This window comes from Mobula hypostoma, chromosome 13 (genome assembly GCF_963921235.1).
Source record: "Mobula hypostoma chromosome 13, sMobHyp1.1, whole genome shotgun sequence".
NCBI classification, from domain to species: Eukaryota; Metazoa; Chordata; class Chondrichthyes; order Myliobatiformes; family Myliobatidae; genus Mobula; species Mobula hypostoma.
Genome location: NC_086109.1, coordinates 79,398,305 through 79,412,562, shown reverse-complemented (window position 1 = coordinate 79,412,562; position 14,258 = coordinate 79,398,305). Strand labels below are relative to the sequence as shown.

Here is a 14,258-nt window from a genome sequence, read left to right as displayed (position 1 = left end):
CCGTGCAATTGTATTGGCTTTTAGTCATCAGCTGTTACTGGTTAATCATTTGTAGCTGCTGCTAAAATAAAATTTGCGGTTTCAGAAATTCTGGTTATTCATTAAAATTCCAATGCGGTCAATGACAGCGTTCGTATACAAGTAATAATATCTTGACTCAGCATTGAAGGTTATTTGATTTAAAGCTCGATACTATTACAGTACCAACAAAACGCTTCCAAATTCAACATTTCATTTGAAAGAAAATCTTTTTTGTTGTAGGCAGAAATTTCGTTGCAATTGAGAGCTGAGCTAAATGGGGAAGAAAAAAAAACTATTTATTTAATATCGAAAGACTGAAACTCCCACAAGTCATACTATGGTGAAATCAGCACATCAATTAATGGGTGTGCATTTAAAAGTAAACTCGGTGAAAGGACATAATCGTTTATCAGCCTCACCTCTGGGTCACGCTCATTTGTGGGATTTTTTTTCTTCGACTTCCAGTCTCCTGCGGATATGAGTGTGTGGATAAGTTGCTCTGGTGAATTCACCACAAAAAAAAACTTTCCACCGACCGCGCTTTGCCCGAGGAGAAATACCAGCTCCTATAACACAGAGGAACTTGCAGTTGAAGATCACCAGCCGACCGACGCCAAACAACAAAACCACGGGTGGGTTTGATGCCACTGTTGTTAAATTGTTATTTAAAGTACAGACCCGCAAGCTTGGGACCATTTTATGTCTGTGGTGATTGGGGCTGGGGGGGGGGGTGGTGGAGTTAGGGTTCAGAGAACAAGTGGTAACGAAACAAAAACTGAAAACGTTGGAATAACTAGACAAGCCAGGCAACATCTTTGGAGAGAAATCCAGGGTGAACAGTTCAGGTTTGATACTGGGAAAGAACCCTGTTCTGAAGAAGTTTCTAACCTGAAACATTAACACTGATTCTCTCTTCACAGATGCTGCCTGACTTGCTGAGTTATTACATCACTTGTAGCCTGAGTTCCAGATTTCCAGCATCTGCAGTATTTTTCATTTACTGCAAAATGTATTGATATGTGGCAGTGCCACTCTGTTATTTGGGCCTAAGGTGTAAGATTGGAGCTTACTTCTTTTAAGAAGTAGAAAATTTGAAATGATGAGCTTAGTGCATCTTTGCAATAGGACTATTTGGCTTCATCAGAATCAGAAATCATAATTAATATCAGCAGCACATGTCTTGTAATTTGTTTTGCAGCAGTTGCACAGTGCAATACATAATAGAAAAATGTGAATTACAGTGAGTATATATATTAAATAGTTAAATTAGTGCAAAAATAGAAATTTTAAAAAGTATTGAGGTAATGTTCATGGGTTCAAAGTTCATTCAGAAATCTGATGGCAGAGGGGAAGAAGCTGTTCCTGAATTGTTGAATGTGTGCCTTTAGGCTTCTTTACCTCGTTTGTGATGCCAGCAGTGGAAACAAGACATGACCTGGGTGATGGGGGTCCTTAATGATGGATGCCACCTTTTTGAGGCATCGCTCCTTGAAGATGTCCTGGGTACTACAGAGGGATAGTACCTGTGATGGAGCTGATGAAGTTCACAACTCCATGTAGCTTATTTTGATCCTGTGCTGTCTCCCCCCTCCCACCCACCCCACATCCTAGACAGTGATGCAGCCAGTTAGAACGTCTTTTCAGTAGCCAAATACTAGCATAAAGTTACACAACTATAGGTACAGTATTGAATCAGGTTCTTGGCGCTTATCCCTCCCAACCTTTTCTATCCATGTACCTGTTCATGAAGGACTATGTAAAAGTTTGTTGGAACAACTAATAAGCAGATGGTTGAAAGGGGGTCAAAATGCAAATTATTATCTCATCTTCCTGTCTTCATTGCAAAAGCACAGGAACATGTAATATCCTCTTTGTAGGGAAAAATATCGAAGTGTATTTTTTTTCTAAAGCAGTGGCTGTTTTGAGCCCTGTTCAACCGAAGTGACCATGCCTTAGAAATAAAAATCACATTAACGAAAATATCACCAGGCATGGGAGAAGTTCTCCTGTTTGAGAAAACTAAAGAAATTGGGATTATTCTATACAGTAGTGAGAATTGGTCTAGACCATACATGTTGCTGTGTCATTGAATGAGCTCTGTGGAACGGCATTGAAAATGGACCCAATGGTAAATTTCAAATCGGAATTCGATATACTCTTAAAAATGAAAACCAAATGCAGAACTTGGTAGAAATTACAGTCCAGTGGGGTTAATTTATAGTCTTTTAAAGGGCAGTCAGCAGAAGACCATAAACTATGGAAGCAGAGTAGTACGGGTCTAGAGCTACCAAATGCTCCTCATACATTAACCCTTTCATTCCCAGGATAATTCTGATCATTCTTGTGAACCTTTCCAATGCCAGCACATCCTTTCTTTGGGAAGGGGCCCAAAACTGCTCACCATATTCTGTGTTTGGTCTGACCAATCCCAAGCTGAGTTGCCTAAAATAAAATTGAAAGGTGACACAAATATTCACATGTCAGGCAGCATCTAAGGGAAGAGAGAGTCAATGCTTCCGTCCATTCGCATTAAATCAGAATCGGGTTTAATATCACTGGCATATGTTGTGAAATTTGTTGTGTGACAGCAGTACATTGCAATACATAAAAACTGTAAATTACAGTAAGTATATATTTTAAAAGTTAAATTAAATAAGTAGTGCAAAAAGAGAGGGAGGAAAAAGGTAGTGAGGTTGTGTTTGTGTCCATTCAGAAATCTGATGGCAAAGGGGAAGCAAGTATTCTTGTATTGTTCAGCGTGTGCCTTCAGGCTTCTGTACTTCCTCCCTGATGGTAGCAATGAGAAGATGGCATGTCCTGGGTGATGGGGGTCCTTAATGATAGATGCCACTTTTTGGAGGCATATCTCCTTGAAGATGTCCTGGTTGCTGGGAGGCTGGTGCCCATGAGGGAGCTGACTGAGTTTGCAACTATGATGACCTGAAATTCGAAAATGGAGAATGGTCTGGATGTCTCTACAATTTAAAGCACATTTCCAGATCAGAGTGAACATTAGTAACCTCAGATTTCCAGCACTTCCAGTAGTTACTTATTGAGATATGGTGTGGAATAGACCCTTCCAGCCCTTTGAGTTGTGCCGCCTAACAGCCCCAAATTTAACCCTAGCCTATTCTCAGGTTAATTAGTGATGGTAAATTGTCCTATCAACCAGTGCGTCTTTGGACTGTGGGAGGAAACCAGGACACCTGGAGGAAACCCACATCGTTACGGGGAGAACATACAATCTCCTTACAGACAGTTTGGGGAACTGAACCTGGGGTTGCTTGTACTGTAAAGCATTGTGCTAACCACTACACTACCATGCCTCCCCACTACTCTCCCATGTCACTGATTCCCTTTCTTTAACATGAGGGATATTTCAACCTTGCTCTGCCTCTTCCTAAATTTTGTGGGTTGCTCAGATCCAGCTGGAAATACGAACCACTAATATGATTGAAAATCATTAATCCCTTATCTGATGCAGGCAGCTCTCTCTAGGCTTTGACTCCCTAAGTTACTCTCTGCTAGACTCCTGAGAGCAAATGAACAAGATCTTTTTCTGTCCCCTGCACGCTCTTCCCACAGAAGCAGCCTGTCCCCTGAGTATTGTCAACATCTGTTTTATTCTAGCTTTCCAGCAGCTGCAGCATTGTTTTTGATAGTCCAGCACGAGTTGGTCCCCATCACACCAAACAGCAAAGTACGTAAACCGGAAACAGCCATCAATGTATCACTAGGATGATCTTTGGTGCTGTAATTTTTTTCCTCTGTGAGAGCGCTTGAAGGATGAGTGACAGTAGGATTGATGAGTTTACGGGTGTTATTGAACTTTTGGTTACAACACAGTTGAAGGTCATCATTTTGACTTTGCTCCTATTGGTTTAACATAGCCAGCCGCACTCTTCCTGCTCTCTCTCTACTGGGATGTACACTGTGTGATAGACAAGGTAAGTCAGTGAAAAAGCAGTGGAGAGGTTTAGACAGCGCACAAATATAAGAATACAGTTATGTTACGACGATGAGTATGCACATGTCGATGTAATTTGTAATATGATAAAGAAGGCGCAAGTTCTGTTTTATCGGCGTGGGCTATGCTTTCCTTTACATACTTTGGCAGTGAATCTTGTTTGAGTTGCGATTAGCCGAGGAAAATACTGTAAAGAACCAGCGGATCTGAGATGTAAGGCGTTCCTCTTATTCCATTGATAACATGCAAGGATTACAGAACTCGTTTGTTTAAGATTATGAAATGACATTGGCATGGATACAATGATAAAAAAAAATTGGCCTAATTTATTCAGGTCACTTATGTCACGGTGCGTGAGCAGTCAATTAGTCTCAAGAAATTAAATGGTATTCTATTTTTAAGCGCCGTTAAAGTGTGAGATGGCTATTTACATACACGCCACCCGCACTATGAAGGAACGTGATTCCAAAAGTAGTTTGCGTTGCTTTCTGCATGTCTAAATATCTCCGTTGCAGCAGTTGCCCAAAGAGGGATGAAGCCAAGTCGAGAGTATTTAGTGTTAAAATGCCGTAGGGTATGCTCTGAACTCTGGCGATATCCTGTAAATCTTTCGCATCTTTAAGCAAAGCTTTGCTGTATTTCACACGTTGCATTAAATTTAATCACCAACTCTTTAAATACATTAATCTGAAATCTGGACTTTGCCAATGGAAGCAGAAGCTGGATTATTAACTACAACAGAACAATGTTTCGTATTCTCAGATATTACAAAGGACCTATTCTTCAGAGACATTGCCATCTTAAGTGTTCACGCATCTAGATGTATCATTTTGTATCCAATGATTATTTTATCCAAACGCAGAGTTTAGAGATACTGATACTGAATGTGACATTGGCATTTATCTCAGGATTTAATTAATCTTTAAATGCCTAAATATAAAAATTAAAATAAGTGCAAAGTACAGGTCACTCAAAAGTCTAAATGCACGGTCTCCTCCTATTGTACAGTACAGTATGTGTAAAATTTAAAAGACCTCACTGTAAACCCCGTACAGTGTAAAAGCATATGACAAAATTTTGAGGCATTCACTCTGTTACATAGTCATTTAAAATTAGAATCAAAATGAAAATAGCTACACTCGGGCTGGAGGAGCAACACCTTGTGATCAGTCTGGGTAGCCTCCAGCCTGATGGCATGAACATCGACTTCTTGAACTTCCGGTATGCCCCCCCCACCCCCAACCTTCACCGTTCCCATTTCCCCCTCTCACCTTATCACCTCGCTCTGGAGCTCCTCTCCCTTTTCTTGCTTCCATGGTTTTCTGTCCTGTATCGTGTTTCCCCTTCTCCAGTCCTGTATTTCTTTCACCAATCAACTTCCCAGCTCTTTATTTCATCCCTCCCGCTCCCGGTTTCATCTATCACCTTGTGGGTCTTCCTCCCCTCCCCTACTTCCTTACTCTAACTCCTCATCTGTTTTCCTCCAGTCCTGATTGAGGGTCTCCATCCGAAACATCGACTGTACTCTTTTCCGTTGATACTGCCTGGCCTGCAGAGTTCCTCCAGCATTTTGTGTGTGTTGCTTGGATTTCCAGCATCTGCAAATTTTCTCTTTGTGGTCAAAATAACCATTCTATCAAATTCCAAATGGTCAATGGCAAGATTAATTCTCTTTGGAACCTCTTCCTACATTACCTTTTGCACAATCAGATGTTTGTCTTGGCACCTTAGTTATTTGTCAGTCTTTGTGTGTAGTTTTTCATTGAGTCTGTTGTAGTTTGTTCTGTTGTGAATGCCCGCAAGAAAATGAATTCCATCCTGAGTCTTTATAAGGCATTGGTCCCACTGCACTTGGAGTACTGCGAACAAGGGAAAATAAAATCTGCAGATGCTGGAAATCTGAGCAACACACACAAAATGCTGGAGGAACTCAGCAGGGCAGGCAGCATCTATGGCAAAAAATACAATCAACATTTTGGGTTGAACCCCTTCAGCAGGACCGGAGTGTTGTGAACAGTTTTGGGCCCCTTATCGAAGGAAAGATGTACTGGCATTGCAGGGGTCTAGAAGGAGCTTCACAAGAATTCTGGGAATGAAAGGGTTAAGATGGGGTCAATGTCTCCCATCCACTACATAATGTACTGGGTAGGCACAGGAGTACATTCAGCCAGAGACTCATTCCACCGAGACTACAGCACAGAGCGTCATAGGAAGTCATTCCTGCCTGTGGCCATCAAACTTTACAACTCCTCCCTTGGAGGGTCAGACACCCTGAGCCTTTAGGCTGGTCCTGGACTTATTTCATAATTTACTGGTATAATTTACATATTACTATTTAACTATTTATGGTTCTATTACTATTTATTATTTATGGTGCAACTGTAACGAAAACCAATTTCCCCCTGGGATCAATAAAGTATGACTATGACTATGAAGAGCAATCATGACCTATACTCACTGCTCTGGGCTTGTACTCAATGAGGGTGGGGGTGAGGGGAATCTCATTGAAACCAATTCAATACGAAAGAGCGTAGATATGGAGAGGATGTATCCTATAGTGGAAGAGCCTAGGAGCAGAAGGAACAGTCTTGGAATATAGGGGCATTGATTTAGAACAGAGATGAGAAGGAATTTCTTTAGCCAGAGTGGAGAAACTGTGGAATTCATTGCCACAGACAGCTGTGGATGCCAGGTAATTGGGTATATTTAAAGTGGAAGTTGATCTGTTCTTGATTAATCAGGATGTCAAAAGGTTTATGGGGAGAAGGTAGGGGGATGGAGAGGGATAATAAATCCACCATGATAGAATGGCCCAATGGGCCAAATGGCCTTATACTGTTCCTATGTCTTGTGGTCTCAGGGTAGTATATGGTGACATAAATGTATACATTTTGATAATAAATCTACTTGAAAGTTTTGAACTTGTCTAAGATGCCAGCAATTTTCCCCTATAGCTTTCTCCATCATGCTTTCCTTTAAATACCCCAATGTAAGTTATTCTAACTACGCCATGTGGTAATTAGTTCCACACTCTACTGATTTTGGGTAAAAATATGCAAATTCTCTTTCTGTATTGTTTAACTCCTGGTTTGGACTCCCCCACTGAGTGGAAATTTTTCTAAGTTTACCATAAGTAAACCCTCCCACTGTTTTATCTACTTTATCACACCCTTTCATGTTTCTAAATGAAAAAGGCTACCGCCTTTTCATTTGTTCTTGAAGGCTATAACCTGCTGGTTCATGGACCTTGTAAATCACATCACGCACGTAATGAATCTGAACCTGGGGATTGCTATGTTCTGGTCAGTCTCGATATGAAACTGAGAAAATCCACTCAGTTTCAACAGCAGGCAAACAAAATGGCTTAAAATCAGAAAATGCTGGAAACAGCCAGAAGTATTTGAAAAGAGAAACATGACTTTAAGTTGAAGACCTTTGCTCAAAAGGTGAGCCAATTCTAACGAGTCGTCTTTGACTTCGTATTAACTCAGTTTCTCTTTCCAAAGCCCTTTGGGTACTTGCATTATTTTTCTGTTATTTCAGATTTCCAGTGTCTAATTTTTTTTTTGACTTTTCATACAAAATGGCTGTTGACAGCTGTTCTAATTCCTCTGAAAGTCATTCCGTCTATCAGGTAAGCATGTATCATTGCTACTTGTTCAGTGTAATTATGGTCCCATTGTCAGTTCATTTGGATGTGGCCCAAGTGCGGAGAGGGAGGACACTGAAGTGAGTCGATAATTCACTGACTTTAACACTGTACGAATGAGGTTTAGAGGGAAAGGCAAACAAACGTTAGGCCAAACTCTCAAATGGATAACAATGCCAATACAGCAGCTGAAAGGAATAACTAAACATAAAGCAAATACCGCTAGTCTTCAGCATCAGTTGACGCGACAGTCCAATTTCTCAGGCAAGCACGAACACAAGAAGGCACGTTAATGTGCTTTGCTCAAGTCTCGACAAGCGCTACGATGGAAACAATAGAGTTAAATACCATCACAATGAATTAATAATTAGCTGACAGGTGTATATTCATAAGCGAAATTTCCGAATCTGTGATTGTGACAGTCCTCCTCCCTAGGCGCAGCCCCTGAGGCGCAGCAGACCTATGCCCTCTGGAATTTCCAGATGAGCGACTTGTCCAAGATGTCTTTCGCCGGGATCCAAGCAAGTTCTTCAGGGCCATACCCTTCCAAATTCACAAGGTACCGGACCTCACCACATACCTGGCGAGATGCCAGGAGGCGCTGCACCGTATAGGCCAGGGAACCAGCTACCAAGTGGGGAGGGGGGGAAGGTGGGGTGACTGGGGACAGGGGAGAGGTAGTAACCAGCTTGAGCTGGGAAACAAGGAATATTGGGTGGATCTTCAGTGATGCTGGTAGACGCAATCTATACGACACCTTGTTGACAGACTTTTCCACTACAAAAGGTCCCAAATGGCGTGGAGCCAATTTATGGATCTCGATTTTCAGGGGAAGATCCCTTGATACCAAACAGACCTCCTCTCCTGGCTTTCATGGCCTTGCCTGTCGACGGAGTTGATCAGCTTGCCGGACATGTTGTTTCTGTGCGCGCAGCTGAGAAGCCCTGAGAGCCTTGATATTTTTGCTGCCGGCTCGATAGGTGAGGATGAAATTAAATCATGTGAAGAAGAGAACCCACCAGTCTTGACGAGAGTTGAGTCTCTTTGCATCCTGAATGTAAGAGAGGTTCTTGTGGTCTGTCCCCTCCAGCCAGTGCCGCCATTCTTCCAGGGCCTCCTTGCCAGCCAAGAGTTCCCAGTTCCCAACATCGTAGTTCCTCTAGGCTGGAGTCAAGCGATGGGAGAGAAAGGCACACGAGTACAGCCGGCTATCCGCAGAAGAGTGCTGAGAGCACCGTTGGTCTAATGGAATGCTGCCGAGGTCGTCTTGGTGGGTGCGTTCATGGGAGCCGCGATAGAGCCGAAATTCTGGATGCAGTGGCCATAAAATTGGGCAAACCTATTGGCCGTACCTGCTCGACTGCAGCTGGTTTGGACCACGCTGAACTTTACTAGGGTTCATTTGAACACTGGATGGGGTAAGTATTTAGCTTAAATCTGACACCTCGTCTTTATGGAATTCACATTTCTCGGGTTTGGCGTACAGGCTATTTTCAAGGAGCCGTCTGAGTACTCTCCGGACATACTGGGCGTGTCACTGATGAGAGCGGGAATAGATGAGGATGACCTCTAAATACACTAACACAAACGGGTTCAATATGTCCCTGCGCACATCGTTAACCAAGGCCTGGAATACAGCGGAGGTGTTAGGCAGACCAAAAGGCATCACAAAGTACTCATATGGCCATTAGAGGCATTGAAAGCAGCCTTCCTTTCAGCCCCTTCCCTCATGCGAACCAGATTGTAAGCGTTGCGCAGATCAATCCCGGAAAATATGGTTGCTCCCTGGTGATGTTCGAACGCAGACGGCAGCCGAGGAAGAGGGTAGCCATTTTCACAGTGACGTTATTCAGGGTCCGATAATCGATATAGGGACGGAACTTGCCATCTTTCCTGTTCACAAAAAAGAAGTCTGCTCCTGCCAGCAAGGTTCATGGAGGGATGAACCCCATGGCCAATGATGTATTCCTCCATGGCCACTGTTTCAGGACGAGGGAGGGAAAAGAGGTGGCCCCGGTGAGGGCTCTTGCCAGGTATGAAGTCTATTGCACAGTCATATCACCAGTGTGGGGGCAGGGTGGTGGCCTTTCCTTTACTGAAAGCCTCAAGGAGATCCACATACTCACCCGGAATCCCAGACAGGTCCACATCCTTAGCTGACACAGGAGGGAATTCACGGAACAGACCCAGACAGATAGACAAGCTTGAACTGGACCCAGATAGGTAGACAGGCATGCCGGTCCCCACTATTGGAGTACTTTTGGAGACCAATCGATGTGTGGGTTACGTCGGATACCCAGGGAGACCAAATACCAATAGCAGTTCAGGCGAATCAACCAGATTGGAGAGTTCTTCACTATGATTGCCTTCGGGCCCAAGTTGGTGGGGTTGGGTGGAAAGGTGGATTAGGCTGGCGCCCAGAGGTCGACTGTTCAGGGCCTTGATGTTGATCTTTTCTCTCAATTCCGGAGTCTGAACCCCCCAGCTTTGAGCTGGAGAGATGTCCATGAGATTCCCGGCTGCTCCGGAGTCGATAAACTTAAGTTCATGGGTCTGAGGTCTCTACAACAAGGAAGCTGCGAGCATTACACAGTTAAGGGAAGCTGACTGAGGAGAGAACCGACCTGTCAGGACTCCCTTCCCTGCTGACTGGAATCTTATTGGATGCTTGAGACATGCCACCTGGAAATGTCCTGGATCTCCACAATAGAGGCAGGAACCTGTTCTCCTGCACTAGTACAGGCTTTTTGGCACACGAGGTTGTGCCATTCTTTTATCCTACCCTAAGAACCATCTAACTCTTTCCCTCCTACAAAGCCCTCCATTTTTCCTATCTTCAATTGCTACATCATCTGGTGGTCAATGGATTCTGAATCTAAGATCATTCAAATTCAGGAATTGGTTTAAAATCCAAACACGATTTGCAGATGCTGGAAATCCAAGCAATGCACACACAGTGCTGGAGGAACTCAGCAGGCCAGGCAACGTTTATGGAAAAGAGTACAGTTGACATTTCAGGCTGGCCTGAAACATCGACTGTTTACTCTTTTTCCATAGATGCTGCCTGGCTTGCTGAGTTCCTCCAGCACTGTGTTTATGTTGGTTAGTTCAAAATGGTACTTTTATGTCTATATGTTATAAATGATAAGAACATTTATAATTATTTTTCATATCTTTTCAAGAAAATGTCTTTGGAGTTTGCATTGTAGTATCATGGTTTGCACAACACTTCAAAGTACCAGCGACCCAGGTTTGCTGTCTGTCAGGGGTTTGTACATTCTGTGGCCATGCGAGTTTCCTCTGGGTGCTTGAGTTTCTTCCCACAGTCCAAAGACATACGGTTGGTAGGTTAATTGGTCAGTGCAAATTATCCTGTGGTTAGGCTAGAGTTAAATCTGGGGTTGCTGGCTGGCGTAGCTCGAAGTGCCGAAAGGGCCTGTTCTCGGCTGTATCTTCTTAAAAAATAAATAAATAAATAAAGATACTGTTATCATAATATTATCAAGAAACTACCAGATATCATGAAATTAACAATATAACATGTCTGAGCCTATTAAGAAAGAAACATTGAAGTAAATTTAAGGGATTATTGAGCCAATTGGCCATGGTTAACTCTGGAGCAATATTTGTCTTTTTGATAGAATAACAGACTGAATCTGAAAACCTTAAACAGGTTCACTGAGATGTTCCCACAATCTTTGGACTCACTTTCAAGAACTCTTTATCTCATGTTCTTGATATTTATTGGCTAAATCCTGCGTCAGTACTGACTATGTAAATAAGAAATAGCCAGTATAAAGAGTTGCAGGAGAGGAGGTGAGGCAGGAGCTGGTAGCTAACAGGTGGGACCAGGTTCCTCTACTGCTGCGATGGGACATGTCAGTCTACGGCCTCCTCTACTGCCGTGATGAGGCCACATTCAAATTGGAGGAGCAACACCTTATGTTCCATCCGGTTAGCCTCCAAACTGATTGTATGAACATCGATTTCTCGAACTTCCAGTAATAATTCCTTCCCTCTTCTCATTCCCATTCCTGTTTCCCTCTCTCACCTTATCTACTTACCTGCCCATTACTTCCCTCTGGTGCTCCTTCCCTTTTCCCTTCTTCCATGTCTTCTACCCTCTCCTATCAGATTCCCCCTTCTCCAGCCCTTTATCTTGCACAAATGAACTTCCTCACTCTTTCCTCACCTTCCTCCCCACTCCTGGCTCCATCTATCACCTACCACCTTCCTCCCCTCCCCTCCACCCCCCACCATCTTCTTGTTCTGACTCCTCATCTTTCTTCCCAGTCCTGATGAAGGGTCTCGGCCCGAAATGTCGACTGGTCACTCTTTTCCACAAACACTGCCTGGCCTGCTGAGTTCCTCCAGCATTTTATGTGTGTGTGTTGCTTTGGATTTGCAGCAACCGCAGAGTTTCTCGTGGGTGTAGGGGGATGATGGGCAGATCGAGCTAGAGGGCTTGACTGTGTGTGGGTGTGGTATAAACTGAGCTAGGAGGTGAGAAGTAGAGATAAGAAAAAGCTACATATACCTGAGTCTGATAAGTAAGGTTGGTTTATAAATGGAACCTAATAAGGAATATACTATAGGCAGATGGAGTCAGTACAGGAGGAGCTAAGAGTCCCAGTGGGTTACATGTCTGGGTGATGGTTCCTGCATAACCCCAGTGTTCTTTCTTTCCCCTTCTGATCCATCCAGATTCTCTAACCAAACACCACTCCCCACTCCCCAACTCTCACCCTCGTTACCCAGCCTCTTTCCTCTCTCCTACCTGATTCCACCTGCACATCACCAACATCATCTGTTGGCTACTGCCTCACCCTTCTACATCATGTCTCTATACTAGCTCTCTCTCCTGTCTAACCTTCAGTCCTGACATAGGGTCTCATCCAAAAACACCGACTGTCCCTCTGCATCCACAGTGCTGCCTGACCCCTGAGCTGCTCCAGTCGTTCGCTTTTTTTGCTCCAGATTCTGGCACCTGCTGTCTCTTGTGTCTTCATCGTGTATTTGCAATTTATCAACAAGTAAAATTTAGCAATTATCAATAAATTATGGGAAACGTTCAATAGTGTAGTAAGTTGTAGAGCCATAGAAAAGTACAGCACAGAAACAGGCCCTTCAGCCCATCTAGTCCAAGACAAACCATTTACATCACCGACTTTCATTAACCATAGTCCTCCATACTTCTGCCCTCAACTAATCTATCTAATCTTCTCTTAAATATTGAAATCGAATTTGCAAACATAACTTGTGCTGGCAGCTTGTTCCACACTCTCACGATCCTCTGAGTGAAGAAGTTTCCCCTTATGTTCTCCTTAAACTTTTCACCTTTCACCCTTAACCTATGACCTCTGGTTGCTACCTGCCTAATGAATATACTAATTAGCTGTGACTTCATATCAATTCCTTCATCAGGTCAGGCAGCATCAAGGGAATGAAATGAACAGTTGATGCTTTGGGCCAAGACTCTTCATGAGGACCGTGTCTTTTCATCGATGCTGCCTGAGTTCCTCCAGCATTCTGTGTATTTCCGGCATCTGCAGAATCTCTTGGTCCATCCCTTCATTATTTTGATAGAATCATTGCCAATGCTTATGAAGATGATTTTTGGAATTAGTGATGAAGATCAATTTTACCTCCTTTCCTATAGGTCTCATTGACGTTGGACCTCAGACACACCTGCAGCTGGAAGACAAAAAAAAAAATGAGGGGCTCGCTGGAAGTCCTTTTGGGTTGGATCACTCTGTATCTGCTGCTGCAAGGTAAAGACTAATGAAATTATAGTATGTGAGGGAGAGAGTCTGAAACATGCAACAATGTCTTCCTCGTATAGAAATATGTGGTTGCATATGCTTAGGGGGTGTGGCACGTGGCCAAGTGGTTAGGGCGTTGGGCTCACGATCTGAAGGTCGTGGGTTCGAGTCTCGGCCAAGGCAACGTGTTGTGTCTTTGAGCAAAGCACTTAATCACGTACTGCTCCAATCCACCTAGCTGAAAATGGGTACTGGCAAAATGCTGGGGGTTAACCTCGCGATAGACTGGCGTCCTATCCATGGGGGGGTAGTCTCAGTCGCTTCACGCCACAGAAGCAGTCATAAGCACCGGCCTGATGGGCCACAAGGCTTGGGGCAGACTTTAACTTTAACTATGCTTAGGGGTACAGAGGACGTGGAGTATAATGGAGAGAGTTTTTACAAGATGATAGATATCATTTTACATGGGTTAGTGTTGCACAGAAAGAAAGAAGCCTTTTAGCTGGCTTTGGAAGAACTTTCATCTTAATTCTGCTTTCCAGCTTTTCCCAAGGGTCACCAATTTATTTTCCTTTTTCAGTTTATTTCTCTTTATGGATAACCTTTCAGACTACTGAATGATAGAAGGACAAGCTGATGTGGTTAGATAACTGTGGAGGAGTGGGTATATTTTGCTTATTTGTTACAAAAGAATGATACCAATCGATTTTTAGAACTGGTTTACTGTTGTTACAAGTTAAATTTTCCTCTTTGAGAAATTCAAAATTATTCATAATTTTCCAAGCAAAGTTAGTTAGCCATTCATTACACAACTGAAATTCCTCACTTCTCAGTCATTATGTTTACAAATACCTTGGAG

At 43.2% G+C, this 14,258-nt stretch overlaps 1 protein-coding gene across 7 annotated transcripts in view; it reads left to right on the top strand.

The window, feature by feature from the left end:
* Positions 1-214: 214 nt before the first annotated feature.
* si:cabz01068815.1 (solute carrier family 51 subunit beta) overlaps positions 215-14,258 on the top strand; it is a 36,536-nt gene continuing 22,492 nt past the window's right edge. Inside the window, exons 1-3 of one of the 7 annotated variants that reach the window (XM_063066027.1) lie at positions 3,806-3,968; positions 8,073-8,196; positions 13,297-13,408. Coding sequence is in view for 2 of the 7 variants with exons in the window: in XM_063066029.1 (XP_062922099.1) it covers positions 13,351-13,408 (58 nt within the window). In the remaining 5 variants the exon portion in view is untranslated. Of the gene's footprint in view, positions 654-3,805; positions 3,969-8,072; positions 8,197-13,296; positions 13,409-14,258 lie in introns of those variants that run through there. The other 6 variants (XR_010020163.1, XM_063066028.1, XM_063066025.1 and 3 more) reach the window with 6 other exon arrangements.